The sequence below is a fragment of the Tribolium castaneum genome, chromosome 6 (assembly GCF_031307605.1).
Source record: "Tribolium castaneum strain GA2 chromosome 6, icTriCast1.1, whole genome shotgun sequence".
Classification (NCBI taxonomy): Eukaryota; Metazoa; Arthropoda; class Insecta; order Coleoptera; family Tenebrionidae; genus Tribolium; species Tribolium castaneum.
In genome coordinates, this window is record NC_087399.1 from 415,452 (window position 1) to 442,950 (window position 27,499).

The 27,499-nt window shown below is 34.2% G+C and overlaps 2 protein-coding genes across 4 annotated transcripts; one reads left to right on the forward strand and one right to left on the reverse strand.

Annotated features, from left to right (window-relative positions):
- The first annotated feature begins 4,525 nt into the window (after positions 1 to 4,525).
- Positions 4,526 to 22,538, forward strand: LOC663027 (gooseberry-neuro). 2 transcript variants are annotated; one of them, XM_008199229.3, is made up of 5 exons: positions 4,526 to 4,807; positions 6,679 to 6,992; positions 8,912 to 9,035; positions 21,909 to 22,102; positions 22,152 to 22,538. In XM_008199229.3, the coding sequence occupies exons 1-5, from the start codon at positions 4,768 to 4,770 to the stop codon at positions 22,500 to 22,502; spliced, it is 1,023 nt and encodes a 340-aa protein (XP_008197451.1). In that variant the 5' UTR covers positions 4,526 to 4,767; the 3' UTR covers positions 22,503 to 22,538. The 2 variants fall into 2 exon arrangements, with proteins under 2 accessions (XP_008197451.1, XP_974185.1); XM_969092.4 differs by having other exon boundaries at positions 4,528 to 4,807; positions 8,912 to 9,029.
- Nplp1 (Neuropeptide-like precursor 1) lies at positions 22,537 to 27,449 on the reverse strand. 2 transcript variants are annotated; one of them, XM_015983040.2, is made up of 5 exons: positions 27,276 to 27,449; positions 23,699 to 24,228; positions 23,448 to 23,638; positions 23,136 to 23,295; positions 22,537 to 23,035 (listed from the first exon to the last, which is right to left on the reverse strand). In XM_015983040.2, the coding sequence occupies exons 1-5, from the start codon at positions 27,339 to 27,341 to the stop codon at positions 22,882 to 22,884; spliced, it is 1,101 nt and encodes a 366-aa protein (XP_015838526.1). In that variant the 5' UTR covers positions 27,342 to 27,449; the 3' UTR covers positions 22,537 to 22,881. The 2 variants fall into 2 exon arrangements, with proteins under 2 accessions (XP_015838526.1, XP_015838525.1); XM_015983039.2 differs by having other exon boundaries at positions 23,693 to 24,228; positions 27,276 to 27,446.
- Positions 27,450 to 27,499: the final 50 nt, after the last annotated feature.

A 27,499-nucleotide genomic window follows, 5' to 3' on the forward strand; every position in this document is an offset into this window, starting at 1 on the left:
ACAGAGACCTGGACAGGATAATGCACCGTTCGAAATGAATTAGTCCCTCTTGAAAAAGCTCATACCGCAAGGGACTAATTCGAATGTCGATTCTTTCCGGAAACATAACGAAGACAAATTGATTTATTAAATCGTCCAACATTAATAAATTAACACTTGACATTGTTAACAAGTCGTTCGACATCATAATTTCCTTTGCGAAAAAAATTGTGTGAAATGATCGATGATTTCGATCCATGAAAACGTTGCTGTAGGTCGAACATTATCCAAAGATTTGCCGCCAATGGAATCAATAAATGATTGATTGAGATGGCTATCACATGTTCGTTAGCTCACAATATGACGAGGTGTTGTACACGCATAACTCACGATTTCTTTTATTTCGTCTTGGATTTTCATCGGTCGAACCTGTAAATCAACACACGGCACGAAATGATGGACAAATTTCCAACGCGATTTTTCTAATTCTGACAGAGCTACGAGTCAGTAAGCCCACTGAGCCATTGTTGGCACTTTTCGCCAAATCCGGCTAATTTAGCGAGACAATGCCATTCATCTTCATACATCCACCGGATATCACAACTTGAGCAAGGTCTCATAATTAACCGATTATAAATTGCACATGTCCAACCCCTCTCAATGTTTCAACCACTTCTCAAACCAATTAAGCGCAAGAACCAGGTCCGGAATCGTCCAAGAATCACCTACACGTCCATTCCGACACACGGAACGGACAAAATCGCCTTCAATCTTTTGGTTTTTAACGTCCGACTGTCGCTTTATTTACCCTTGAAAAGAGTTTATCACGCTTTCGATCATTGGTAAGCTTTGAAAATTGTGATGTACAGTCCTGTGCTTCCAGGGCGGTATTCTCAGTCATTGTGCACAGCAAATGAATGCATGTTTAACTCATTCTGGCGGCGTCCAACAATGGCCATAATGCGACCGCTTTACTCGGGTAAATATATTGAAAATCATGTCGTCATATAAATAACATAATTTTGTTTATTATTTTGTCGTGTTGTGAAGACAAAAATTGTGCACTACAAAGATGCATTTTTTCAAACATAAATTTCAATTACTTGAAGGCACATGATTGTGTTATCACGTTTCAACAAACATTTTTAAAGACATAAACCGTTAGTTTTAATAGAGTTGCTCGCAACAACCACAAATTAGTGTCAGAAAGCTAATAATTTTAATTATGACGTCTATCGAATTATGGGTGGGCTTAAACTATCCGAAAAAAGTATTTGAGTCGTTTATTTGTTCAAGTCATTATTGTACAATGTGTTTTTAAATGATTGTCACCTAGTTAACTTTGAAATTGGTTTAAATGTAAAAAAAATTTTGCCGCTCTGCTCAATTGTATTCTCTGTCAATAAATGTCAAAACTTTCAGTTGTAAACTTTACAAACTGTCAATTAATTCATTTAAAAAAATATATTATTTCTTTTATTTATTTTTATTCTCGAAGCTGGAGACTTAATAAATGGAGAATGGTAAATTCGGTGTCTAAATGCCTGACATTAATTCTATAAAGCGGCATTTCTGATTTCACATAGGAAATTCACAGGTGACTAGATGAGAATCATTTAAAAATACATTGTATTACTATAACTAGGAAGACAAATTTAAAAAGTAGTAACTTGAACCAACTCGTTAGTCTATATTATTAATTAAAAATTAAATAGTCACACAGAGAATTCAGCGTTTGCTATTAAATAATTGTTAGAAAATTTTGATTAATTATAATTTTCGGTCTTCGGTCAAAAAATTCGAGAATTAAAAGTGCGCCTGTTGGTTTGAGAATATTTATTGCCAGATTTTGCGTTTTTAGCAGAAGTCGAACGTGCCGGAACATAATAAAGCCCAATAAATGTTGAGAGCAAAAGAGCCGCTCTGGCCTGCGGCTGGCATTAATGTGTCGATGGATGTAAGCCCCGTGTGTGTCTTGGCAGCCCCTGAGGCCTTGCAACATATGTCGGGTTGTGACCCCATTAGAGCACCAGATTCCGTGAAAGAAAATTGTTTTATGCCGCCCCAGAAAAAATATTAAAAAAAAATGTGGGCTTTTAAGTGGATTTTATGCACAATTAAGAGTGCTGTGTTTTTATTATCGGCCGTTTGATTATTGAATATGAAAAGTTTTCGAATAATAAACTGTGTAAAATGATAAGTGATAAAGTTTTATGTAAATAATTATGTAACAATTAGCAATTCAGAATTTATGAGAAACGATTTCATGATTTGTTAGGAGAATAATTGACAATTACATGTAAAAATCAACACATTTTTAGCCTCAGTAACTTGATAAACAATTAAAAAGTTTGTCAATAGGCGTTTACTGTAATGAGGTTTTGTGAAAATGAGTCGTATGGTTATCTAAATGAAGTTATTAAATTTTTCAATTAACACGGGCTTTCAGGAAAGGTTAATTAAAATTTCGATTCAATAACTGTAAAACCAGATGTGTAATAAAGAATAATAATAAAATTTCCACAGGACGTTTTTTTTTCATTTACCTACTTCAAGAATTATTGTAAAAATCAGATCTTCAAAAATAATAAGCAATGCAAAAATTGCATAGACAGGAAGAAAATTCTAATAAAAGAATTAAAAGTGTATAGGTCTTAGATTCACGATTTTTAAATAAAAAAATTAATAAAGTAAAGGAAACAACAAAATAATGGTTATAATACAGTATTATGTGTAAAAAACGTTAGCTGTAGCTTCATTCAGAGTTTTTTGACTATCTTAAGTTTTGAAAATGATTCAGAGTGCTTTGAAAAGAGAGGTGTAAAACAAAAGACTTATTTTATATCGAAAATACAAAGTAGGTTGGCAAGTATTTAAAAAAAATTAAGAAATACCTAATTAATTAATATTGAAAAGCTGTACAAAAAATATTATTTTCATTATTATTATTTCTAAACCAAGGGGTGTCTAAATGTTGTTTTGTGCAAAAAATACATTATTTTTTACACACGACATCGTTTGTTTTAGAATGACAGTGGAAATTATAAAAATAATTTTTATTAAATAAAATTGTAGAAAGGTTTTGAAAAAATTACACTTAGATAAAAAAGTAGTAGAAAGACTGATTTCAGTGAAGATGATTTAAATATTTAGTTTAAAAAACCTGGAAACAGTGGATTGTTATCGGTTAAAATTGTATTGCAGAAAATTTGGAGCGATCTCCAAATCACTGAAATAATTATTTAAAAAATCTCACTATACCTAATAAATATTAATGTTTATTAAAAAATTATTAAACATTAAACATGTATCTCTAATTTTTTAATATCTGACTTTCTGTTATAATCAAACTTGATGCAACAGAAAAATAAATGAGCAACTTTCAGTAACTTTTTAAGTGTCGTTTACAATAACAGCTCTTCATTATTTCGCTTCATATCTTCATTTATCGGTGGTTTGGAAGATGAGTGACAACTCTAGATTTAGAACTAACTAGAAAGCAAAATTTCTTCTTTTTTATCTTACAATAAACCTGAACATTTGAGTATGTCTAATGTTAAAGAAGAACACTTTCAAAAAATCTTGAATTGTTTAATAATTTAAATTTTTATAAATACTTACCTATTACCTAATATTTTTAATAACTCATTTTTATTGTATGAATTTGAATTTGTCTCTTACCTACACATAAAAAATAAATGTAGCAACTCACAGCAAAATGGAGTGCCATTTTAAAACACAAATCTTTTAAATGGTGTTTGACAAAAACAACTCTTTATTTATTAATTATTGTCGTTGTATTGTATGGAAGAAGCAGAAAACCTGATTTTTTATTTACAATAAATCTAAGGATTGGAGTTTTTTAAACATGTTTAATGTAAGAAGAAAAAAATTATTAGAAAATTATAACTTCTACTTATTACCTTACGGACTTATTTTAGAAATTTTTGGGTTGAGAAGATTTTTAAAACTGCTTCAATTTGAAGAGAAACACTTTGTCCAAGCAATAAATGAGTGCATAAAGAAGTAATAAAATAGTCCGACTTTTCTCACAAGAAATCTCCATACATTACTCCCATTGACCATTTTCAACCCTTATAATGGTGGTAAAAGTGCAAAACAGCCTCTAGATCATATCCCCATCCGACAAAATCTGGCAAAGCATCCAGGTGGTCTAAAATTCGCCAAATACAAAAGAACCGACCTTCGTCTTAAACCGTAAAAAATTATCCACGCTCTTTGAAAATTTCCTTCTGTGTTTAGTAGCCAACACACAAAATCCGAACATTTCTATTTTATTAAAGTACATTATATTATATTCGATGGTAGTTGGGTGCGGCATCGCTGATGGTAGCCATTTTAAGTGCAATTTCCCCGTGCGTGTTTTCCTTCAGACATGCAACATAAAAACAATTTAATACTTTCTTCGCCAATATATCGCCGTTTCGAGGCAGTACTCTCAGCAAGTACCTCCCATTCAAGACCCTCCCATACATAAAATCGTTTTGCTCGCTTCGGTAGTAGGTTTCATGCTTGTTTTTGTCGAAAAACACCCTCGATGGTACGCTCTTTTCAGCTCAAAACTCTCTTCCCGTCATTACAATCGAAACATATGAAGCCTTTTGACCAATAGTGCACCAACTCATTTTACTACCAGATGGTAAATATTTTTTTCGCCCCGTATACAAAGTGAGTGATTGTTCATAATTCAGTGTTGTTGGTGCGTGTTGGTCTGGGGCGGTAAAATGTGCAAAATGAAACTGTTTGCAATGTAAAATTGTCGCAATCATGGATATGAGACCGATCTTTGGCGGATACCCGTTTCAAGGTGAGTTGCGGTTAAAAATTTTAGTAATTAATAAATAAAGGCAGAAGTGGTTGAGGAGGCACTTCATCTATCACTCTGACCGCTGCCTTCGGCAAAATCAGCAATCTCAACAAATTATAGTAGTCGGGATTCGATATGGCCTTCCAAATTACTCAAGCCCACCCCTGCAAATGTGATTAAATTATCATTAAGTTTCTTGAGTGAAGATGCTACCGTTTTGCCGACGGTCAAGATTCTTCATTAAAGCACGGAATATTACTTGTGATTAGCCAAATTGATGTAATTTCAGAAAAAAAATTCTTGTGTCAACTGCCGTCGCACAATCACTGTCAGCTCGCTTGATAAATGTCCAAGAAATACGTTCTTTTTCTTAATTTATCTATATAAGGTGATTAATTGGTCAAGTTACATTAAAATGGACCGGTGCTTGGGTGTTATTTCTAGCTATATTTCTTCGGGACGACTTGACTCATGGATTAATTATTATTCAAAGATAATTTCCGGCACGCATTATGCATATAAAGCACCATATACACTATTTTTACTAAAAACTGTCCCAGAATTTTCAAAAAAATATCTTTTCGTTCTTGCCTTATTTTATAAAGGGTGATTGTTTTTTTAATCATTTTTTTGGATTTAGGTGTCATATTAAATGTATTTATGGTAATTATATAAGAGAATTAATAAAAATCAATTGCTGCTTCTAAAATAAATCAAGAACAAAAAAATTACGCTCATAATGTTTAATTATTAATATTTTTTTGTTTTATTGAATTTTTTTATTTGTAATTTTCTTTACTATTTTTTTCTTTTTATTACCAGAAACAGAAATAAATTAAGAATTATGTCACAACTAAAAAACGGATGACATTATATATGTCAATATAATGTCAAAATGTAGCATTTAAAAAAATAAAAGCGACCTGTTCAAGGATTTTTTTGAAAGATGAATTATAAATTATAACAATGTGCGTTACTTTTGGTTTATTTTGTATATTTTTGTGTAGTTAATAAAAATACTTAATGTGACACCTAAACATAAAAAACTGAACAATCAAAAAAAAAATCATTTCATAAAATAAAGTAAAAACAAAAAATAATACTCTTTGTGTCATACTCTCAGTAACTTTTACAACTTCTTTAATTCCTTTTTTTTTATTTTACTTAGTTTATTGTTTTTGAACTTTTTTGAACTTATCAGAAAGAAAAAAATTGTATTTTCTAAAATACTAATCAAAAAATGTCAATTGTCATATAAAAAAATGAAATTCAAAAACAAATGACGTAAGAAATGTCACTATGAAGTAAAAATGTATAACATTTAAAAAATAAAATCGACCTGTACGAAATTTTTTTGAAAACCGACTCTTAAAAAATATGAATTTTGTGCCTTGTGTTAGACATTTCAGACCAAACATATGCTTTCATTTCTTGTTTATCTAAAAACTAGAAAATGTCAGCTTTTATTATAAAATGCGTCTAAATTTTATATTTTTTGACGCAAAATTACCGAAAACTGTAGAAAATTTTGTGTTTTCTTCTCAAACTATTCAAGGTATTAAAAGATATGAATAAGGAATTTTATTTTACAAGAATGAAGCTCATGGAGTTTCGACCAAAACTGATAATAACTTAGAAACTCATGACTGCTTGCGGAAGCTAAACCAATCCAAATGCAACACTCACTGGTTCCAGCACATTTATTGTAATAACAAGTAAAGTCATTACAGCTACATAACAATTTAATCACAGCTAATACGTGCAATTATAATGCATTTAAAAACAATATAAATCACTCTATCCCCACTGATAATATCTCGTTCATTGTCTACTGTGCAATTATTTCTCTAAGAAACTTTTTCTTTGGATAGGTCAAGGACGTGTTAACCAACTAGGAGGTGTTTTCATTAATGGACGTCCTTTACCAAATCACATTCGATTAAAAATTGTCGAAATGGCAGCCGCTGGTGTCAGACCATGTGTTATTTCAAGACAATTAAGAGTTTCCCACGGTTGTGTTTCGAAAATTTTGAATCGTTATCAGGAAACTGGAAGCATAAGACCTGGAGTTATCGGCGGTTCGAAGCCAAGAGTGGCCACACCTGAAATCGAAACGAGGATAGAACAGATGAAGAAGGAAAATCCCACCATTTTTTCATGGGAAATTCGGGAGAGGCTCATCAAGGTAACATTTATTCCAATTTTCGTCAATAGATACAGTACAAAAAATGTGGACAAAGGATGAGGCCTCCAGGAGTCGATTCCTTTTCAGAAAGGAAATGTGTTCAAAGGTGTAATTCCCTCTCCTACTCGCTACCAAATTATCTCCGTGTTCACGCTCCATTAGCGTCGTCCAGAGCACAATATCTTGCACTGGGAAGTCGTCTCGTTCTCCGCCTCTGTTTGAGCGCAAAAAAGCCGAAGAAAAGGAGGCGTACCTGTTCGTTTATCGGGCCTGGAGCACTGCACTCATGTAGAAGATATGTGCAAGTGTTGGGTCCGCAAGATGCTATCTGACCAGATGTCCCGGCGGTAATTTGAGGGCGGTAACATCGGCACGCTCTCTACGTCAGGACCACTATTATCATTGTGATGTGTCCTCTGGCCCACCCTTTGATCCAACGCCGACATATTATAATCCACCTCCGTGGTAGCTGGACATCGATACGATTCGTGACGTGTATTGAGATATCGATAACGGCGACTTCCGTACCTACCATCGATTGCAACGCGAGATAATCGATACGATCGAGCCGCAAGCCGTGATAAACGACGGCGATAATCCCGATTTTTCACATATTTCAACTTGAGTTTTTTACGAATGGTGCAGCCTGAGGCAGCGACTTATGAGATGTTGTCCAATTTGAAAAGAATTCGTGTGTGAATGCATTCCGTCAAGTCAAATATATCGCGAGTATTGTTTTCAGCGACGAGTCACAATTTATCTTATCGCTTGTCGAAGACATATTGCTCTACAATATTGAAAACAAATCGAAACGTTCAGACACTGAGGGAAATAAACGGTTTAACCGAATTAAACTTTAAACATAAATAAAATAGTTGTTATCTTTTGGTGTGGTTTAATTTGGACAAAGTCCCGTCAAGCAGGGAAATTCCACAGCAAGTTAACTCCAACTTTGCACCAAATCCAACCCATCACCAAGAATTCCACTTGAGGGTCACGTATCGAGGTTGTTTTGCATCAGTATTCCAACAAAACTGTATAATTTAAGTTCCGAATGGTTATTATAGAACACCTGTGCTAGAAACATTCGCGACCTACCTCATGACTCGTCCTTTGAAACAGTTAAGCAGCCATTCCATCTTAGCGGACTGCACAATTTTTTAAATTTTATTTTGATTTTTTACGAACAGTATAAGTAAAAGTGAATTTTTCTTTACAGGAACTTAGTACCAGTAAAATTTTTTGCAACCTACAATTAGAGCCAAATTTTATAGTTTGAAATACAAGCATTGATGACGGACGGGACACTGAAAAATACTGTTAATAACTATTTTTAAACTGAAAGGTGAAACCTTTTAAATGTTTTGAAACCACAAAATCGAAAAATAAAGCAATGTGCAACGACTTTCTTTACACATGACGGACGGGACAAAAAATCTTGTGTGTGAAAATAGCTCTAAAAAATTTATTCAGGCCGGTTTTAATCATTAAAGACTTTACCAATTATAAACTTAGACATTGGAAATTAAAAATTCCTAATAAGAACAACATTTTATATTTGCGATAACGGAGGGGACAACAAAAGTTATACAGATAAAAAGTAATATTTTTAATATTTTTTCCAATTTTGAACACACTGAAGGAAAAATATAGGCTTTCTCTTTTGATTGTCCAAATACGATTTCTATAGCTCCAAAAATGTTAGAATTAGCAATTTTTGAAAAATTCAAAACCAAAGATTTTCAAAAAACTGTAAATATTTCGAACTTTTTTGCAAAAGCAAGATAAAAAAAACCGTTTATGTTATAAATAATGACGTAGGCATGTTGTGTGCCCTTTGGGCACCAGAATTTGCTTAATGTTAATGCACATCCATCAGAAATCGCTCGGATAAAGCCATCACAGGATGCCTGTTTCAGGAAGGAGTCACTGATCCACCAAGTGTGTCATCAATCAGTCGTTTACTACGTGGTGGTGGCCGCAGAGACGGTGATCCTGACGGGAAAAAGGATTACACAATCGATGGAATCCTAGGCGGTGAGGGTCAGAACATCATTTTGTTTATTTTGTATTATGATGCTTTTAACGGAACTGTCGCAATTTTAAATCTAATCCTGGATTTCGCCTGAATTATGCCTTAATTACGCACACGCCGGCCCGAATAAACGATTTCCATTGCACTTGCTCATAAAACGGATTTAATTGGAATTGTTACAACTTGTTGAAAAAATTCAGTAGTTAGTTGGGAGTTATCTCCCATCTCCTTGCATTTCGGTCCAGTGGCCACCACACGAAATTAGTCATTCCATGATGTCAATTAAAACAGTTTTTTTTTCGTTTTTGACGCAATGGCGGTGTCCACAGAGCGTGTGAGCCTGAAAAAATTCCGCGTGCTACATCTCGGAGAAAATCCAAGTCACAACGTCCCTAACTGTTGCACTTCCACCCACTTAATGAGTCGGCATTCGTCTTTGTCTGAAGCATATTAATCACGAGATCTCGCAGACCGCCCGCTGGTCAATTAGACAGGTATTTCAGGCCCACACAAGTCGCCATTGTCACTTACTTGACTATAATATAAGGATTAGTATCCCCTTCGAGCGGCTCGTGCCTTATTCTCTCTCGAATCGAATATCATCGAGTGGGTGTTTTTAATTGTTTCCACATCAGGTGTTAACTTGCACCTAATTGTTTTTCGGATGATACGACGATTTCTCGGAGCCACCTCCAAGAGGTTGGACTCGAAATCACTCAGCGACTTAAGTAGACCGGAATTTTTGACTTGGATCGCGGTTATTTATCGAGGAAAAAGACCGAATGACAGATGAAATATATAGTGCATCAAGAGTGTTAAATGATAAATGCCTGTACTTATAAAAGCAGCGACCTCAGGGGGCAACTCTTTACCGACCCCCCTCGATTCATTCAAATAACTCATCACACCAAAAACACATTTTTGTTTTCTCCACAATGCTTTGTCTCAAAAATACAAAATAAAACTATCAACAACAATTTTTGAATTTTTGTATTATTATCTACTACTATCTTAATTATTAATATTTTTTTGTTCAATATTGAAACGCTTACTGACAGCTGTGTATAATAAATACTTAATTGCTCTTCTCTATTCCCCACTATCTCTAATCCATAAGCATTTTCATTTGCATTTTCCATTTTATATTCTTTTAAAACCTTGTCAATGTACAGTCACCCAAAATGAAAATGACGCGTTCATAACCTATAGTTTTGAGGATTTAATTGAGGATTTTTTTTGAAATGGTTGTTTGGGAGAAATAAATACAACAAAAAAAGGATTCGTATTTCATTTTGTTTAATCTAACAATTTTTGTAAAATTAAGTTTTTGCGTTAAAAACGTGGTAATAAGTCGTAATTAGATGATTTTTTGAGCTCGATTTATTTAAGTACGAAACTCAAAAACGTTTTGAAAAATATAGAAATAACACTCTTTATTCTTAACAAAGAATTCAACTAAATCTAAGTAAATTAAACAAAACACGAATATTAGGCAATTTTTTCTCCAAAGAGTCATTGTCTTGATTTGTTTCACTGATTGTTACGACTTTTTTTTATAGAAAAATAGTAATTAAGAAAAAAGAAAGAAATTTAATGCAATTTGTTCTGAAAATAATAGGTTTTCTGTCTCATCAACGTGCTAAAAAGTTAGGGAAAATATCATTTTTGGTCTAGTTTCTCTTTTCGGTAACAAAAAAGCAAATAAATACATATTTGTTTAGTTTCTTTACAAAAATCAAGTAATAATAATAATAATAATAATAATAATAATAAAGCCTCTATTAGAGAAAAAGATGTGGGTAGGCGAATTCTAGTTTCAGTTAAGGCAAAATAAATTTTAATGTATTCTTAACAATTTTTACGAAATAATGTTTTTGCATTGAAAAAAATCAAGAAATGAAAAATATTTTTTTTAAATTTCAGTTTGGAGTGAAAATAAAAACAGTTTTAATTTATTTTGTGATTTTGTGACCTGTTTTGTCAAAACACCACTAATTTAGACTTATTTTGTGGATTTTAGACGGTTTTTGATCAAATATTGTAAAATAAATCGATAATTGATTAAAAATGCTCAGTAGGCGTATTTTTTTTGAACGCGTCATTTTTATTTTGGGTGACTGTATCTTTCCTGATGAATATAAAACATCTTCAAAACGTCTTCATTTCTTTATAAACTCAAATATTACTTTATTTCACCCAAAGATTTTGGTTATTTTGAATAAATTCCAGTTTTTTCCAACTTTCGACTGGAATTTTTATACTTTTGTGCCGCCCATCCTTCCCAGCTAAATCCCCACGACCCCAATAATGTGTCAACTTTACGACCCTCGTTCATTAGCTGGGGTGGGAATCACCCCTCGGAAAGCAACCGAATGAATCAGGGCACTGGGTGGCCTAATTCGGTTGGCCACCACCACCGTCAAGGTGTTTCGAGAGGCGGTCCCTCTTGTCAACCATTTCCTTTGATCAAAGGACCTCAGGATCGCCAAGAATGCGACACTCGCGTCGTAAAAGTGTTGTCTAATAAGAAGTCAAAAAAAATTAAATTAAATCCCGATATAAATCAAAGCCAGAAAAGGTGTCTCCTCGCGCCCTCGACGATGATGGAAGAATAGCGGTGTTTACAAGCAATTGACTGCTTTCACCGGTATTCAGAGCATTTCGTGTAGTTGACGTACGAACAACACTTTGCGGCATCCTTTGCAAAAGCCGTCTCAATAGAATCCGACAATTTGTAACGTACAATAGATAAATAGCGCAACCACCCGGAGTGCGTGTTTGATGTTTGGTACTTAATTTTATTAAAAAATTGACCGACTTGTGGGAATATTTCAATTCGTCGCGAATTTATTGCATTTAAACGGTTGACTCTGTAACCTGCGGCTTGAAACCAATAATGTAAAATTGTTAAATGGTCGGCCTCTTTGAGAAATGCGATATGTGATCGGTTCTCAATATGGAGAAGGATGGAAGGTAGGTGGATGGACGTGTGAAAGAGTGAATGAGGTAGAGAGAGGTGTAAAAATGATGAACGATATGCAGTTGTGGAGACGAAAGACTAAGCGGCGGTTGGGCGTTTACTTCTTTGGTTGGACAATGAAAGCTAGATTCAAACCCACGATCGAGAAAAAGATGGATAGCACACGTGTTCGGTAATAATCTGTCTCATTAACATATTAAGCTTCGGCTTTGAAAGCTCTCGCCGCCTTAGTTTGACTTCATTGATTAGCTTTGTGGCCACAAAAAAATAAATCAAATTCAATGCACAAAATTAAAACAAATAGAAATAACGGACGGGACACAAAATTTTCGATTTTATTTTAAGTATTAGTAAAAGCGAATTTTTCTTTGTATTAAAGTCACACTGATACAAAGTAATACAAATTGATGACGGACGGGACACATTTTTAATGTCGAAGTTGTTGAAGTTAAAGGTGGAAACTGTTGAATCCACTAACAAAACCGAAGAATAAGGCAATGTGCTACGACTTCTGATTAATTTACACATGACAGACGGGACAAAAAAATCTTGTGACTGAAAAATTTATTCAAACAGGTTTTAATTATTAAATACTTTAACAGTATTAATTAGACAGTGAAAATTAAAAATTCTTGGTTTAATTTAGCAACTTACGAAATAAGAACAACATTTTATGTTTGCGGTAACGGACGGGACAGCCAAAGTTAAAAAGATAAAAAAGTAATATTAGTATTTAAAATACGAGCAGCAAGAAGAAGTACAAATTGATGACGGACGGGACACAATTAAATGATCCGTAATTCACTTATCTCTCTCAAAGGAATTATCGGTTCTTATCCATTAAGGTAAAACAATGCTCCTTTAAACGCAATTTCCATCAGAAATGCACAGCTGCATGTTGCTGGCTTTAGAAGAATCAAAAAAGTCAATCGGTATTTTTTTGGCGGAAGTCAAAAATCGGATTAGATAAAAAGGCTGAGCCGGAAGGGCATCCAACGTGTGTTGTATAAGAGTGCGGTTTTACAGGTTGGCCCTTTGGCGGCCTCCATTGACAATAGTGCACATTGTGAAAAGTCGTTTCTCGAGCTGCGGCAGCTTTGGCGGCTGCACTTTACAAGCCCACCCTCCGAGCTAGTGAGATTTATGATGTGTTCGCCGTTTGTTGCCTTGTCCTAACACTTATTGCAGTTGACATTCGTATATGGCTTGCGTAATTTTTTCGATATATTGGAACCCCTGCTGCTTCAAACACATCTGAACGGGGTTGAAACATTTCACTTCACCTCGATTTGATTGCATTCCTCGCAATTAAAGCACAATAATTTTCCAATAACCCGCTAGTTGAAAAAAATTAATTCCATTGTTGGCTTAGCTTTGTCGGCATATTCGATCCAAATAATGATTTTAAAGTAGGCACATTGGAGCGATTTTCACGCAAATCATTCATAAAATGATATTGTTGATTCGGTCCGATACTAACACAAACGGCCTACTCGAGTTACACTCGAAGAAAAAAGAAGAGAAACACGTGTTCGATACCATCATGGTCAATGACTTGCTGTATGGAAATTAAGCTCTCTTTCTCGTCTGATGGACGACAGAATTTTACACCTTCAGTGTGATCGATCATCCTGCTAGCAAGCAGGAATCATAATTAACCACTGTATTGAGGATAAATTGAGCAAACAGACGATTATTATAAGGATATTAATTATTGCACGAGAGTTGGATATTAAACTTCATAAATCATTGGCCTGATTAACTGCAAAAAACGAGAAATCAATTAACTACCTACTGGCGTCCAGAATTTTTTCACTTTTATACAAATCTATATTCGTACCTGTCAGTCGTTTTAAAACGTGGGTGTAAATGACACACATTCTTACCTTTCTATTCAGATACATAAATAGCAACAAATCATTTTTCACATCGTTTCATCAAAATATGCATGCGAGACGTGGACGCAGATTGTGCCATAAAAAGGAAATTGTCTAAACAGGAATATTGCAACATTTGTTTATCGGCGAAACAATTTAAATTTTATTTTAACTGAAACAAATCGAGAAAATGTCGGTACCAGAGTTTTTGTGTCGTGGAAACTGGGGATTTAACTAATAAAATATTCAAGTCTTTTCTTTATGTCGGTTGTGTCCAAAACGGACGTATTCAGATTTCGCAAAATTTAAATTCCATTTTCCGGTCATCAGTGATTCAGAACTCGATCAATTTTTGCGTTTAATATTAATGTTTGAAACGGAACCGTAATAATAATTTATTCCACATCACATCAAATAAAGTCCTCAAATTCTCTCGACACTTTTTTGTGTGTAAATAATTCATAAAGAATTTTTCTGCGTTTGGTAGAAGCTTCTGCTCGAAGTGAAAGACCGGGCGCGGTGTCCGTGTTTTATGAAAAACAGGTTGGCGGAACTAAACCTAATTTATATGGTTTCGTGGTTTTCGAATAGTTTATACGGAGCGGCAGGGATATACGATACAAGACGTTATTGTTTCACCTGACATATATATTGTTTGGTGTTATTTTAAAGTAATTGTTTATGGATTTTGAGAATTTCAATTGTACCACCTGCGTGTAACAGCACACACTTTTCTTCTCTCCTAAACTGCGAGTTTTATTGTCTTTGTAGTGGGTACAAAGTTAAAGCGTTACTATGTAGTGCTGGAGGAGTTTTTAGTTTTTTTAATAAACAAAATTTAAAATGTTTTGCTTAAAATTGGGGTAGCCATTTTATAGTGGAAAATTTCATTCATTAAAAAAATTCATAACTCGAAAACTAAAAGTCGTAGAGCACTGCGGTTTGTTCTATTGGATTCAGCGGCTTTTTTTCTTTGTTATACTAATTTTTCACGCAATTTAAAATTTTCATTATTTTTGCTCAAATTTCCTGAGTACTACACTACTTACCTTCAAAGAGATGAAAAAAAAATTTTTTTAAACTCACTCCAGCAAATTTTTATGGACTTCTATATGTCTTAACAACTCACTAAAGTTGTTAAAAGTCCACAAAAAGTCCATATGTTCAATTTTTTGATGTTTGATTTTTTCAATTTTTGTCGCGATTTTGGTCGATTTCGGGTACCCGGAACATTTCTCGAGCAATAGCTCCGGAACTATTAGAGATAACCCCATGAAGTGTATTATCGTTGGAAAGCTCTTTAAATTATCTATTTTTTTCAAAAAAGATTATTGTTCTCTGACTAATAGTTTTCGAGCAAATTGCTGCTAAATGCAAAAATTGCTAAAATTTTAAAAAATTCATAACTAAAAAACTATTGGGAATTTGGCAATTTTCTCGATGCCAATCGATTCCCCGGATCATTTTGCATAGGTATGGATCAAAACAGTTCCACTTTTTACAATAGTTTAGCCGTAAATGAGGAAATAAAAAAAATTAAAAAAAAGTTAACACCCCCCCCCTAAAAATTGGTCAATTTTTAAAGTGTCTTAAAATCAAATGAAACCTATTCTATCTTATAGATTTTGATGTGCTCTTTACGATCGAACAAACCGTTTTCTTCTAGCTCTTTTAGTTTGGCCGTAATCGGCGTTTGAAAATTAAAATTTTTTTGCGAGATATCGCCTTAAGTCCTATGCCATTTTGTAGAGTTTTTTATTCCGGTTATCCTCCATTTTTCCGTTTCTCGATATCTTTAATAGTTTCGCCGTAATTGGCGATTGAAAATTGAAAAAAAGTGAAAATGGAAACCTTTTTTTGCGTTTTTCTCGGAAACTGTAAGACTTAGAGCAACGAACAAAAAACCATCTGATAGCGCTTAATTTTGTCTATTTTTTCGACCAAACCCGGAGCCGCTCCGGGCAACGGTTCCGGCTACAGAGGCGATTAAAGTTTTTCACTAAAAAAATTCATAAAAAAAAAACTAAAAGTCGTAGAGCATTGCGGTTTGTTCGGTTGAATTCTACGGCTCATTTTACATATTATATCGATTTTTCACAAGAATTAAAAATTTAAAAATTTTTGCCTAAATTTAGGGTAGCCATTTGTCATAGTGAAAAATTTTATTCATTAAAAAAATTCATAACTCGAAAACTAAAAGTCGTAGAGCAGTGCGGTTTGTTCTATTGGATTCAGCGGCTTTTTTTCTTTATTATACTAATTTTTCACGCAATTTAAAATTTTCATTTTTTTTGCTCAAATTTCCTGAGTACTACTACACTACTTACCTTCAAAGAGATGAAAAAAAAATTTTTTTTAAACTCACTCCAGCAAATTTTTATGGACTTCTATATGTCTTAACAACTCACTAAAGTTGTTAAAAGTCCACAAAAAGTCCATATGTTCAATTTTTTGATGTTTGATTTTTTCAATTTTTGTCGCGATTTTGGTCGATTTCGGGTACCCGGAACATTTCTCGAGCAATAGCTCCGGAACTATTAGAGATAACCCCATGAAGTGTATTATCGTTGGAAAGCTCTTTAAATTATCTATTTTTTTCAAAAAAGATTATTGTTCTCCGACTAATAGTTTTCGAGCAAATTGCTGCTAAATGCAAAAATTGGTAAAATTTTAAAAAATTCATAACTAAAAAACTATTGGAAATTTGGCAATTTTCTCGATGCCAATCGATTCCCCGGATCATTTTGCATAGGTATGGATCAAAACAGTTCCACTTTTTACATTAGTTTAGCCGTAAATGAGAAAATAAAAAAAATTAAAAAAAAGTTAACACCCCCCCCTTAAAATTGGTCAATTTTTAAAGTGTCTCAAAATCAAATGAAACCTATTCTATCTTATAGATTTTGATGTGCTCTTTACGATCGAACAAACCGTTTTCTTCTAGCTCTTTTAGTTTGGCCGTAATCGGCGTTTGAAAATTGAAAATTTTTTTGCGAGATATCGCCTTAAGTCCTATGCCATTTTGTAGAGTTTTTTATTCCGGTTATCCTCCATTTTTCCGTTTCTCGATATCTTTAATAGTTTCGCCGTAATTGGCGATTGAAAATTGAAAAAAAGTGAAAATGGAAACCTTTTTTTGCGTTTTTCTCGGAAACTGTAAGACTTAGAGCAACGAACAAAAAACCATCTGATAGCGCTTAATTTTGTCTATTTTTTCGACCAAACCCGGAGCCGCTCCGGGCAACGGTTCCGGCTACAGAGGCGATCAAAGTTTTTCACTAAAAAAATTCATAAAAAAAAAACTAAAAGTCGTAGAGCATTGCGGTTTGTTCGGTTGAATTCTACGGCTCATTTTACATATTATATCGATTTTTCACAAGAATTAAAAATTTAAAAATTTTTGCCTAAATTTAGGGTAGCCATTTGTCATAGTGAAAAATTTTATTCATTAAAAAAATTCATAACTCGAAAACTAAAAGTCGTAGAGCAGTGCGGTTTGTTCTATTGGATTCAGCGGCTTTTTTTCTTTATTATACTAATTTTTCACGCAATTTAAAATTTTCATTTTTTTTGCTCAAATTTCCTGAGTACTACACTACTTAGTACCTTCAAAGAGATGAAAAAAAATTTTTTTAAACTCACTCCAGCAAATTTTTATGGACTTCTATATGTCTTAACAACTCACTAAAGTTGTTAAAAGTCCACAAAAAGTCCATATGTTCAATTTTTTGATGTTTGATTTTTTCAATTTTTGTCGCGATTTTGGTCGATTTCGGGTACCCGGAACATTTCTCGAGCAATAGCTCCGGAACTATTAGAGATAACCCCATGAAGTGTATTATCGTTGGAAAGCTCTTTAAATTATCTATTTTTTTCAAAAAAGATTATTGTTCTCCGACTAATAGTTTTCGAGCAAATTGCTGCTAAATGCAAAAATTGTTAAAATTTTAAAAAATTCATAACTAAAAAACTATTGGGAATTTGGCAATTTTCTCGATGCCAATCGATTCCCCGGATCATTTTGCATAGGTGTGGATCAAAACAGTTCCACTTTTTACAATAGTTTAGCCGTAAATGAGAAAATAAAAAAAATTAAAAAAAAGTTAACACCCCCCCCTTAAAATTGGTCAATTTTTAAAGTGTCTCAAAATCAAATGAAACCTATTCTATCTTATAGATTTTGATGTGCTCTTTACGATCGAACAAACCGTTTTCTTCTAGCTCTTTTAGTTTGGCCGTAATCGGCGTTTGAAAATTGAAAATTTTTTTGCGAGATATCGCCTTAAGTCCTATGCCATTTTGTAGAGTTTTTTATTCCGGTTATCCTCCATTTTTCCGTTTCTCGATATCTTTAATAGTTTCGCCGTAATTGGCGATTGAAAATTGAAAAAAAGTGAAAATGGAAACCTTTTTTTGCGTTTTTCTCGGAAACTGTAAGACTTAGAGCAACGAACAAAAAACCATCTGATAGCGCTTAATTTTGTCTATTTTTTCGACCAAACCCGGAGCCGCTCCGGGCAACGGTTCCGGCTACAGAGGCGATCAAAGTTTTTCACTAAAAAAATTCATAAAAAAAAAACTAAAAGTCGTAGAGCATTGCGGTTTGTTCGGTTGAATTCTACGGCTCATTTTACATATTATATCGATTTTTCACAAGAATTAAAAATTTAAAAATTTTTGCCTAAATTTAGGGTAGCCAGCCATTTGTCATAGTGAAAAATTTTATTCATTAAAAAAATTCATAACTCGAAAACTAAAAGTCGTAGAGCAGTGCGGTTTGTTCTATTGGATTCAGCGGCTTTTTTTCTTTATTATACTAATTTTTCACGCAATTTAAAATTTTCATTTTTTTTGCTCAAATTTCCTGAGTACTACACTACTTAGTACCTTCAAAGAGATGAAAAAAAAATTTTTTTAAACTCACTCCAGCAAATTTTTATGGACTTCTATATGTCTTAACAACTCACTAAAGTTGTTAAAAGTCCACAAAAAGTCCATATGTTCAATTTTTTGATGTTTGATTTTTTCAATTTTTGTCGCGATTTTGGTCGATTTCGGGTACCCGGAACATTTCTCGAGCAATAGCTCCGGAACTATTAGAGATAACCCCATGAAGTGTATTATCGTTGGAAAGCTCTTTAAATTATCTATTTTTTTCAAAAAAGATTATTGTTCTCCGACTAATAGTTTTCGAGCAAATTGCTGCTAAATGCAAAAATTGTTAAAATTTTAAAAAATTCATAACTAAAAAACTATTGGGAATTTGGCAATTTTCTCGATGCCAATCGATTCCCCGGATCATTTTGCATAGGTGTGGATCAAAACAGTTCCTCTTTTTACAATAGTTTAGCCGTAAATGAGAAAATAAAAAAAATTAAAAAAAAGTTAACACCCCCCCCTTAAAATTGGTCAATTTTTAAAGTGTCTCAAAATCAAATGAAACCTATTCTATCTTATAGATTTTGATGTGCTCTTTACGATCGAACAAACCGTTTTCTTCTAGCTCTTTTAGTTTGGCCGTAATCGGCGTTTGAAAATTGAAAATTTTTTTGCGAGATATCGCCTTAAGTCCTATGCCATTTTGTAGAGTTTTTTATTCCGGTTATCCTCCATTTTTCCGTTTCTCGATATCTTTAATAGTTTCGCCGTAATTGGCGATTGAAAATTGAAAAAAAGTGAAAATGGAAACCTTTTTTTGCGTTTTTCTCGGAAACTGTAAGACTTAGAGCAACGAACAAAAAACCATCTGATAGCGCTTAATTTTGTCTATTTTTTCGACCAAACCCGGAGCCGCTCCGGGCAACGGTTCCGGCTACAGAGGCGATCAAAGTTTTTCATTAAAAAAATTCATAAAAAAAAAACTAAAAGTCGTAGAGCATTGCGGTTTGTTCGGTTGAATTCTACGGCTCATTTTACATATTATATCGATTTTTCACAAGAATTAAAAATTTAAAAATTTTTGCCTAAATTTAGGGTAGCCATTTGTCATAGTGAAAAATTTTATTCATTAAAAAAATTCATAACTCGAAAACTAAAAGTCGTAGAGCAGTGAGGTTTGTTCTATTGGATTCAGCGGCTTTTTTTCTTTATTATACTAATTTTTCACGCAATTTAAAATTTTAATTTTTTTTGCTCAAATTTCCTGAGTACTACTACACTACTTACCTTCAAAGAGATGAAAAAAAAATTTTTTTTAAACTCACTCCAGCAAATTTTTACGGACTTCTATATGTCTTAACAACTCACTAAAGTGTTAAAAGTCCACAAAAAGTCCATATGTTCAATTTTTTGATGTTTGATTTTTTCAATTTTTGTCGCGATTTTGGTCGATTTCGGGTACCCGGAACATTTCTCGAGCAATAGCTCCGGAACTATTAGAGATAACCCCATGAAGTGTATTATCGTTGGAAAGCTCTTTAAATTATCTATTTTTTTCAAAAAAGATTATTGTTCTCTGATTAATAGTTTTCGAGCAAATTGCTGCTAAATGCAAAAATTGGTAAAATTTTAAAAAATTCATAACTAAAAAACTATTGGAAATTTGGCAATTTTCTCGATGCCAATCGATTCCCCGGATCATTTTGCATAGGTATGGATCAAAACAGTTCCACTTTTTACTTTAGTTTAGCCGTAAATGAGAAAATAAAAAAAATTAAAAAAAAGTTAACACCCCCCCCCCCTTAAAATTGGTCAATTTTTAAAGTGTCTCAAAATCAAATGAAACCTATTCTATCTTATAGATTTTGATGTGCTCTTTACGATCGAACAAACCGTTTTCTTCTAGCTCTTTTAGTTTGGCCGTAATCGGCGTTTGAAAATTGAAAATTTTTTTGCGAGATATCGCCTTAAGTCCTATGCCATTTTGTAGAGTTTTTTATTCCGGTTATCCTCCATTTTTCCGTTTCCCGATGTCTTTAATAGTTTCGCCGTAATTGGCGATTGAAAATTGAAAAAAAGTGAAAATGGAAACCTTTTTTTGCGTTTTTCTCGGAAACTGTAAGACTTAGAGCAACGAACAAAAAACCATCTGATAGCGCTTAATTTTGTCTATTTTTTCGACCAAACCCGGAGCCGCTCCGGGCAACGGTTCCGGCTACAGAGGCGATCAAAGTTTTTCACTAAAAAAATTCATAAAAAAAAAACTAAAAGTCGTAGAGCATTGCGGTTTGTTCGGTTGAATTCTACGGCTCATTTTACATATTATATCGATTTTTCACAAGAATTAAAAATTTAAAAATTTTTGCCTAAATTTAGGGTAGCCATTTGTCATAGTGAAAAATTTTATTCATTAAAAAAATTCATAACTCGAAAACTAAAAGTCGTAGAGCAGTGCGGTTTGTTCTATTGGATTCAGCGGCTTTTTTTCTTTATTATACAAATTTTTCACGCAATTTAAAATTTTCATTTTTTTTGCTCAAATTTCCTGAGTACTACACTACTTACCTTCAAAGAGATGAAAAAAAAATTTTTTTTTAAACTAACTCCAGCAAATTTTTATGGACTTCTACATGTCTTAACAACCCACAAAAGTTGTTAAAAGTCCACAAAAAGTCCAAATGTTCGATTTTTTGATGTTTGATTTTTTCAATTTTCGTCGCAGTTTTTGTCGGTTTTGGGTACCCGGAACATTTCTCGAGCAATAGCTCCGGAACTATTAGAGATAACTCCATGAAGTGTACTATCGTTGGAAAGCTCTTTAAATTATCTATCTTTTTCAAAAAAAATTATTGTTGTCCGACTTATAGTTTTCGAGAAAATGCAAATAAAAGCCAAAATTAGATCATATACTCAAAAATTTATAACTAAAAAACTATTGGGAATTTGGCAATTTTCTTGATGCCAATCGATTCTCCGGATTATTTTGCACGGGTAAAGATTAAAATAGTTCCATTTTTTCGAATAGTTTAGCCGTAATTCACGATATAAAAATTTTTTTTTGTCTAAATTCGTATTTCTTGAAAAGTCTTTTATACTTTTAAAAAATTCAATTAGTAAAAAAAATCGTGAATATAAAAAAATTTAAGGTCGTGAAGAGGAGAGCGACACCGAATCCGAACCGGGAATTCCCCTAAAACGCAAACAACGCCGTTCCAGAACCACATTTTCCGGCGAACAACTCGAAGCTCTCGAACGAGCTTTCAGCCGAACTCAATATCCTGATGTGTACACGCGCGAAGAGTTAGCTCAACAGACTGGATTAACCGAAGCCCGGATTCAAGTATTATACTAACCCGAAAAAAAATAACCCCTCACTTATCCTTCTCCAGGTTTGGTTTTCCAACCGAAGAGCTCGTTTACGGAAACACGTCGGAAACAGCAACGCTCTGGCCTTCCCTTTGGCCAACATGCCCTGTCAATATCCGGCCGAAAGCGCACATCAACACGACTGGAGAAACGCCCAATTCACCAACTACAACATGTTCCAGCAAACTTCGTACACCAACCCCCAAGAAAATCGGGATTATTCGGCGATTTTTGACGCGAATTATGCCACACTTATGGCACAGAAAAACAAAGAGAGCGATGCGAAGAACCTGGGGGGGAATCCCGGGACTTCATGGGCGAATTTTCAGGATTTCAGCGGCGATCAGTACGCGCCCAAGAATTACTGGGCGTAATTTTTGTAGTGGAGTTAAATAAATAATAATAAAGTTTTGTCAATAAATTTTATTTGACGTTTTAAAATTCACATTTATTTTTAACACTAGATAAGACAAGCCGTTGTAAAGTCCGGCGTTATATTGTCTACAGTTACATTTATTGTCATTACATATTTTTAAGGAGGATCTATTGTCTTACACAGCATAATATTGTCTCGTCCAGCCCAACATCCAATACTAAAATTATCATTGGCCTTAACTAGTCTAAGTCCTATAACCATAATTTTGATGACTTGTTGATCGATAGAATTATTGTTATTAAAAATATTAACTTCGAAGTGAGTCTGATATATCGGAGATATGCAAAAATTATCGAGATATGTGCCAAAAAACCAAACTAATTAATCGCCGGATGTGTCCTCGGATGCATAAATATCTTCCTTAACAATATTTGATCGACAGCAGGTTGCAGTAGAAACCTCTTATCCTCTAGTGAAATCTGGTCTTCGGCGAAGGCGTCGTCTTCGGTTTGCCCATCTGTGGCAGCCTCCCTGAAACCGCCTCTCTTAGCCGGAGAATAAAAAACTCGGACAAACAGTCAATTCAAACTAAGCAATTCAACTAAATCTACGTCAACATCCACTTTCCAACCTGCAGCCCTCCAAAGTGGTGGACCTGCCGGAGCGGTTGAATCTCCGGACGTTTCGCAGCGTCGGCAGCCACCCAAGACGTGCCAAAGCGCCAATGTGGCGCTTTTCAGGCGACCGGTAGCGGGAATTTGGCCGAAACCAGCCGCTCCTAGCCACCGAGCCTAATTATCACAAAAAATACAAAACGGAAAACTAATTAGTCCCCGGAATCAATTTCCGTCCAACGCACTGTTATTTTTTCTCCTCTCCAAACAAATTTCCAAGGATAATCCCCGAAATTAAATTTCCGCCAACAAAAAACTCTATTACTCACCTAGGAATCGCTTGTCGTTATTAGGATAAGCCGCCGCCAACGCTTTCACGAGCTCCTCATAATCGTCCACGTTCTGGTTTTGATACACCGGGAGGGAGAACTCGCCACCCTCCCCGTCGTAATAACTCGCCTGTCTTTTACTCCTAGTGCCGGGATATTGGGCTTTGATCGAGGCGATGTTCCTTTTCCCGCTACATTAAAAAACAATTTTTTTAAAAATAATGTTGGTAATAAGCTCGCTTTACCTGTACTTGAGTTCGCCGTTTCGCACCAAACTCGCCAAATATCGTTTGCCATAACTGGGGAAATTAAAATTCCGGGCCAGACTGCCAACGTTCCGCTTGTTGTAGAGTTCGTCCAACAGTTCTTGGATGTCTCTCCTGTTGTGTAATTCGCCGTTTCGTGCCAACGACTCGATTCCCCGTTTGCTTTCGTTATTTTGGAACGTGGTGGGTAATTGGTCGTTTTTGGCCAAAGTCGAGAGACTTCTTTTATTGTTGGGATCTTCCTCGTCGGGATTGGGTAGAGTGCGGATATAGCCGGCTCTGGCCAGTGCTTCCAAGTTACGTTTTCCGGGTAAATTACCCCATTGTGCTAGCGAACTTATCGACCTTTTGTAATTCATTTCGTCTTCGTCGTCGGCTCGATCGAGCGCCTGTTGAAATCTACGCAACAAGTCTTTGCGAAGCGCCTGCTGCTGCATCGATGGGTAGTCTTGTGGTGTTAGTAAGGTTTTTAGAGTGTTTTCTATTTCTATATCACATGATTCGTCCGATTTTACCTAAAATTTGTGGTAATGGAAATATTAAAACTTGTGCGTGACTTATTTCCAATATCTGGGCCCATTAGCAGATACATTAATGCATCGATCCGAGAAATTTTATATATAAAGACTCGAAAAACTTAAAAAACACGGGCGATTTTACAGGTAATTTTGTATAATAATTGATAATTCATATATCATCGAAAATCGCTAAAGTAACATAGTTGTGATTTTTTAGTTTATTTTTGGCAAACTTTTCGAATTAATTGCGTTTCTGAATGAAAAATTGTAATTTTGGTTTACTTTTTAACAAACTATTGCCAAACAATCGTGTTTGTGTTCTCAAAAGCACGAAAAGGAAAATACATCGTTATCTGTTGCCTTTCTGTTTTTAAAAATAGAGGTAAGCATCTAGGCAGCCAATTATACACACGCATACACCATATTTACGTGCTTCGCTTGAATGGAAGGTAAGTTTATCGACATTTTTTGCTTTTTCGGCCAAAAATTCAGCTTAAAATTACCAATTTTTTCGCCAGGAACCGCTCCAGGTAACGGTTTCGGCTACAGAAGCGTTTAAACTTTTACAATAAAAAATCATAATTCAAAAACTAAAAGTCATAGAGCAAAACGGTTTGTTCCACTGAATTCAGCGGCTCATTTTCTGTATTATACCAACTTTTCACAAAATTTAAAATTTTCAATTTTTTTGCTAAAATTTCCTGGGTAAAATACACTTACCTTCAAAAAGGTGAAAAAAAAATATTTTTTTAAACTCGTTTTATCATAGTTTTTTTGACTTATATATGCCTTTACATCCCTCTAGAATTAATAAAAGTTCAAAATGAGTCCATCTGATCGATTTTTTGATGTTTGATTTTTTCAATTTACGTCGCAGTTTTTGTCGGTTTTGGGTACCCGGAACATTTCTCGAGCAATAGCTCCGGAACTATTAGAGATAACCTCATGAAGTGTACTATCGTTGGAAAGCTCTTTAAAGTATCTATCATTTTCAAAAAAGATTATTGTTCTCCGACCTACAGTTTTTGAGAAAAATGCAGATAAATGCAAACATTGTTCAAATTTTAAAAAAATTCATAACTAAAAAACTATTGGGAATTTAGCAATTTTCTCGATGTCAATCGATTCCCCGGATCATTTTGCATAGGTATGGATCAAAATATTTCACTTTTCCAAATAGTTTAGCTGTAATTAAAACAATAAAAAAAGTTAACACCTTCCCCTGCAAAATTTTATTGAAAAATAAATCATAACTCAAAAACTAAAAGTCGTAGAACAATGCGGTTTGTTCCGTTGAATTCAGCGGCTCAATTTCTGTATTATACCAACTTTTCACGAGATTTAACATTTTGAAATTTTCTGCTAAAATTTCCTGAGTAATACACGTACCTTCAAAGAGGTGAAAAAAAATTTTTTTTAAACTCACTCCAGCAAATTTTAATGGACTTTTACATGTCTTAACAACCCACTAAAGTTGTTAAAAGTCCACAAAAAGTCCAAATGTTCGATTTTTTGATGTTTGATTTTTTCAATTTTTGTCACGATTTTGGTCAATTTTCGGTACCCGAAACATTTATCGAGGAATAGCTCCGGAACTATTAGAGATAACCCCGTGAAGTGTATTATCGTTGGAAAGCTCTTTAAATTATCTATTTTTTTCAAAAAAGAATATTGTTCTCCGACTAATAGTTTTCGAGCAAATTGCTGCTAAATGCAAAAATTGGTAAAATTTTAAAAAATTCATAACTAAAAAACTATTGGGAATTTGGCAATTTTCTCGATGCCAATCGATTCCCCGGATCATTTTGCAAGGGGGTAACCATTAAAATAGTTACATTTTTTTGAATAGTTTTGCCGTAATTAAAAAATTAAAATTTGTCTTCTCAAGTGCACGAAAAGGGAAATAGTTATTTGTTGCTTTCTAATTTAAAAATAGAGGTAAGCATCTAGGCAGCCAATTATACACACGCATACACCATTTTTGCTTGCTTCCGCTGACTAAAAAGCCTGTTCATTGACATTTTTTGCTTTATCGGCCAAAACATTCAATGTTTCCGATTCAAAAAGCGAGACAAAACAAGATTAATGATTTAGTTAGCCATGAAATTTAATAAATCTGAAAAAATGTAATAATGATGGCGTCCCGTATTTCGTTTCATGTAATAAGTGACCCGGAAGTGAATTATTCCTCGAAATTACACGATTCAAATCCAGCTAATATCCAATTAGAGGAAACAAAGGTGGTTCTCTATAACATCATCTCACAACTATCGGGATTATGGCCTTATCGAAGCTTTCACAACACATTAATTAATTATTACAGTAAGAAAAAGATTCGTTCTAAATTTAGCTCCCTGAATTATTTTCGTTGTGCACCAGCCATTGCCATAATTTAAATAGAAGTCGTTCAATACGTGATCAAATTGTATGGAACACAATCCTGATATTAATGTGTTTAGCGCTTTGCTTTTCCGAGTCGATATCGGGAGTTAAATTCGCATTCATTACACAAGCTGGTTGTTTTATCTATTGTCTATTCAATGCAACAAAGGCACAAAGCTTCAACTAAAAGTTAACAAATACTTAATTGGCTTTAGCAAAGTTGCCGTGAATGGTGTTTGTTTTAATTAAAACATCGTTACAGTCACTTCGATATTTCCTAAAACATAAGCTCCACAATCCTATTAATTTCAAATCGGCAAAAATTAAGCCGATCCTATCACAGATTCCGATAAGTAAACACAATCAAGCATCATCGAAAGATCTCTCCCTCTTTATACGACCAACGAGAAAATTAATGGAAATCGGAAAACCTCAACGCATTTCCCGCTCATCCGAGCTGAAATAACATTAATCTCGAAACACTAATTGATTAGGTTTACGGATTGAACCGTCTAATCCCATATCGCGCACACGATCAAAGAAAGGATTAACTGGCTAGAAATTTCACAAAAAAAATATTTTTTTTCAGTTAAAATACAATAAAATTTAAATGCACCACTAATTTTTGCCACTCTTCACTAACACACAAATTACTTACTTACCACAAAAATTAAGGCAAACACCAATACACCGGTCCCAAAAAAAAACTTCGGCGCACCGAAAAGCATGATTTGAAAAAATAGCGGCGTCAGACACACAAAACTGTTGCTTCAGATGCAACACGTCCTCATCAACCGTCGACCGACGCTCACAGTCGTCGCGACGCCGGACGTCGGTTTTATACAGTTTGGGAAAAACAGCGGGGGCGGTGGATACGCGCAGGATC

Excerpts from the sequence above, each read along its gene's own strand:
- LOC663027 (XM_008199229.3), top strand. The coding sequence starts at position 4,768 with ATGGATATGAGACCGATCTTTGGCGGATACCCGTTTCAAG. Across the intron at positions 4,808-6,678 it reads TGGCGGATACCCGTTTCAAG|GTCAAGGACGTGTTAACCAA; the intron begins GTGAGTTGCGGT and ends TTCTTTGGATAG. Across the intron at positions 9,036-21,908 it reads TGGAATCCTAGGCGGTGAGG|GTCGTGAAGAGGAGAGCGAC; the intron begins GTCAGAACATCA and ends AAAAAATTTAAG.
- Nplp1 (XM_015983039.2), bottom strand. The coding sequence starts at position 27,341 with ATGCTTTTCGGTGCGCCGAAGTTTTTTTTTGGGACCGGTGTATTGGTG. Across the intron at positions 23,296-23,447 it reads TAACGACAAGCGATTCCTAG|GCTCGGTGGCTAGGAGCGGC; the intron begins GTGAGTAATAGA and ends TGTGATAATTAG. Across the intron at positions 23,036-23,135 it reads ACCACTTTGGAGGGCTGCAG|GGAGGCTGCCACAGATGGGC; the intron begins GTTGGAAAGTGG and ends AGGCGGTTTCAG.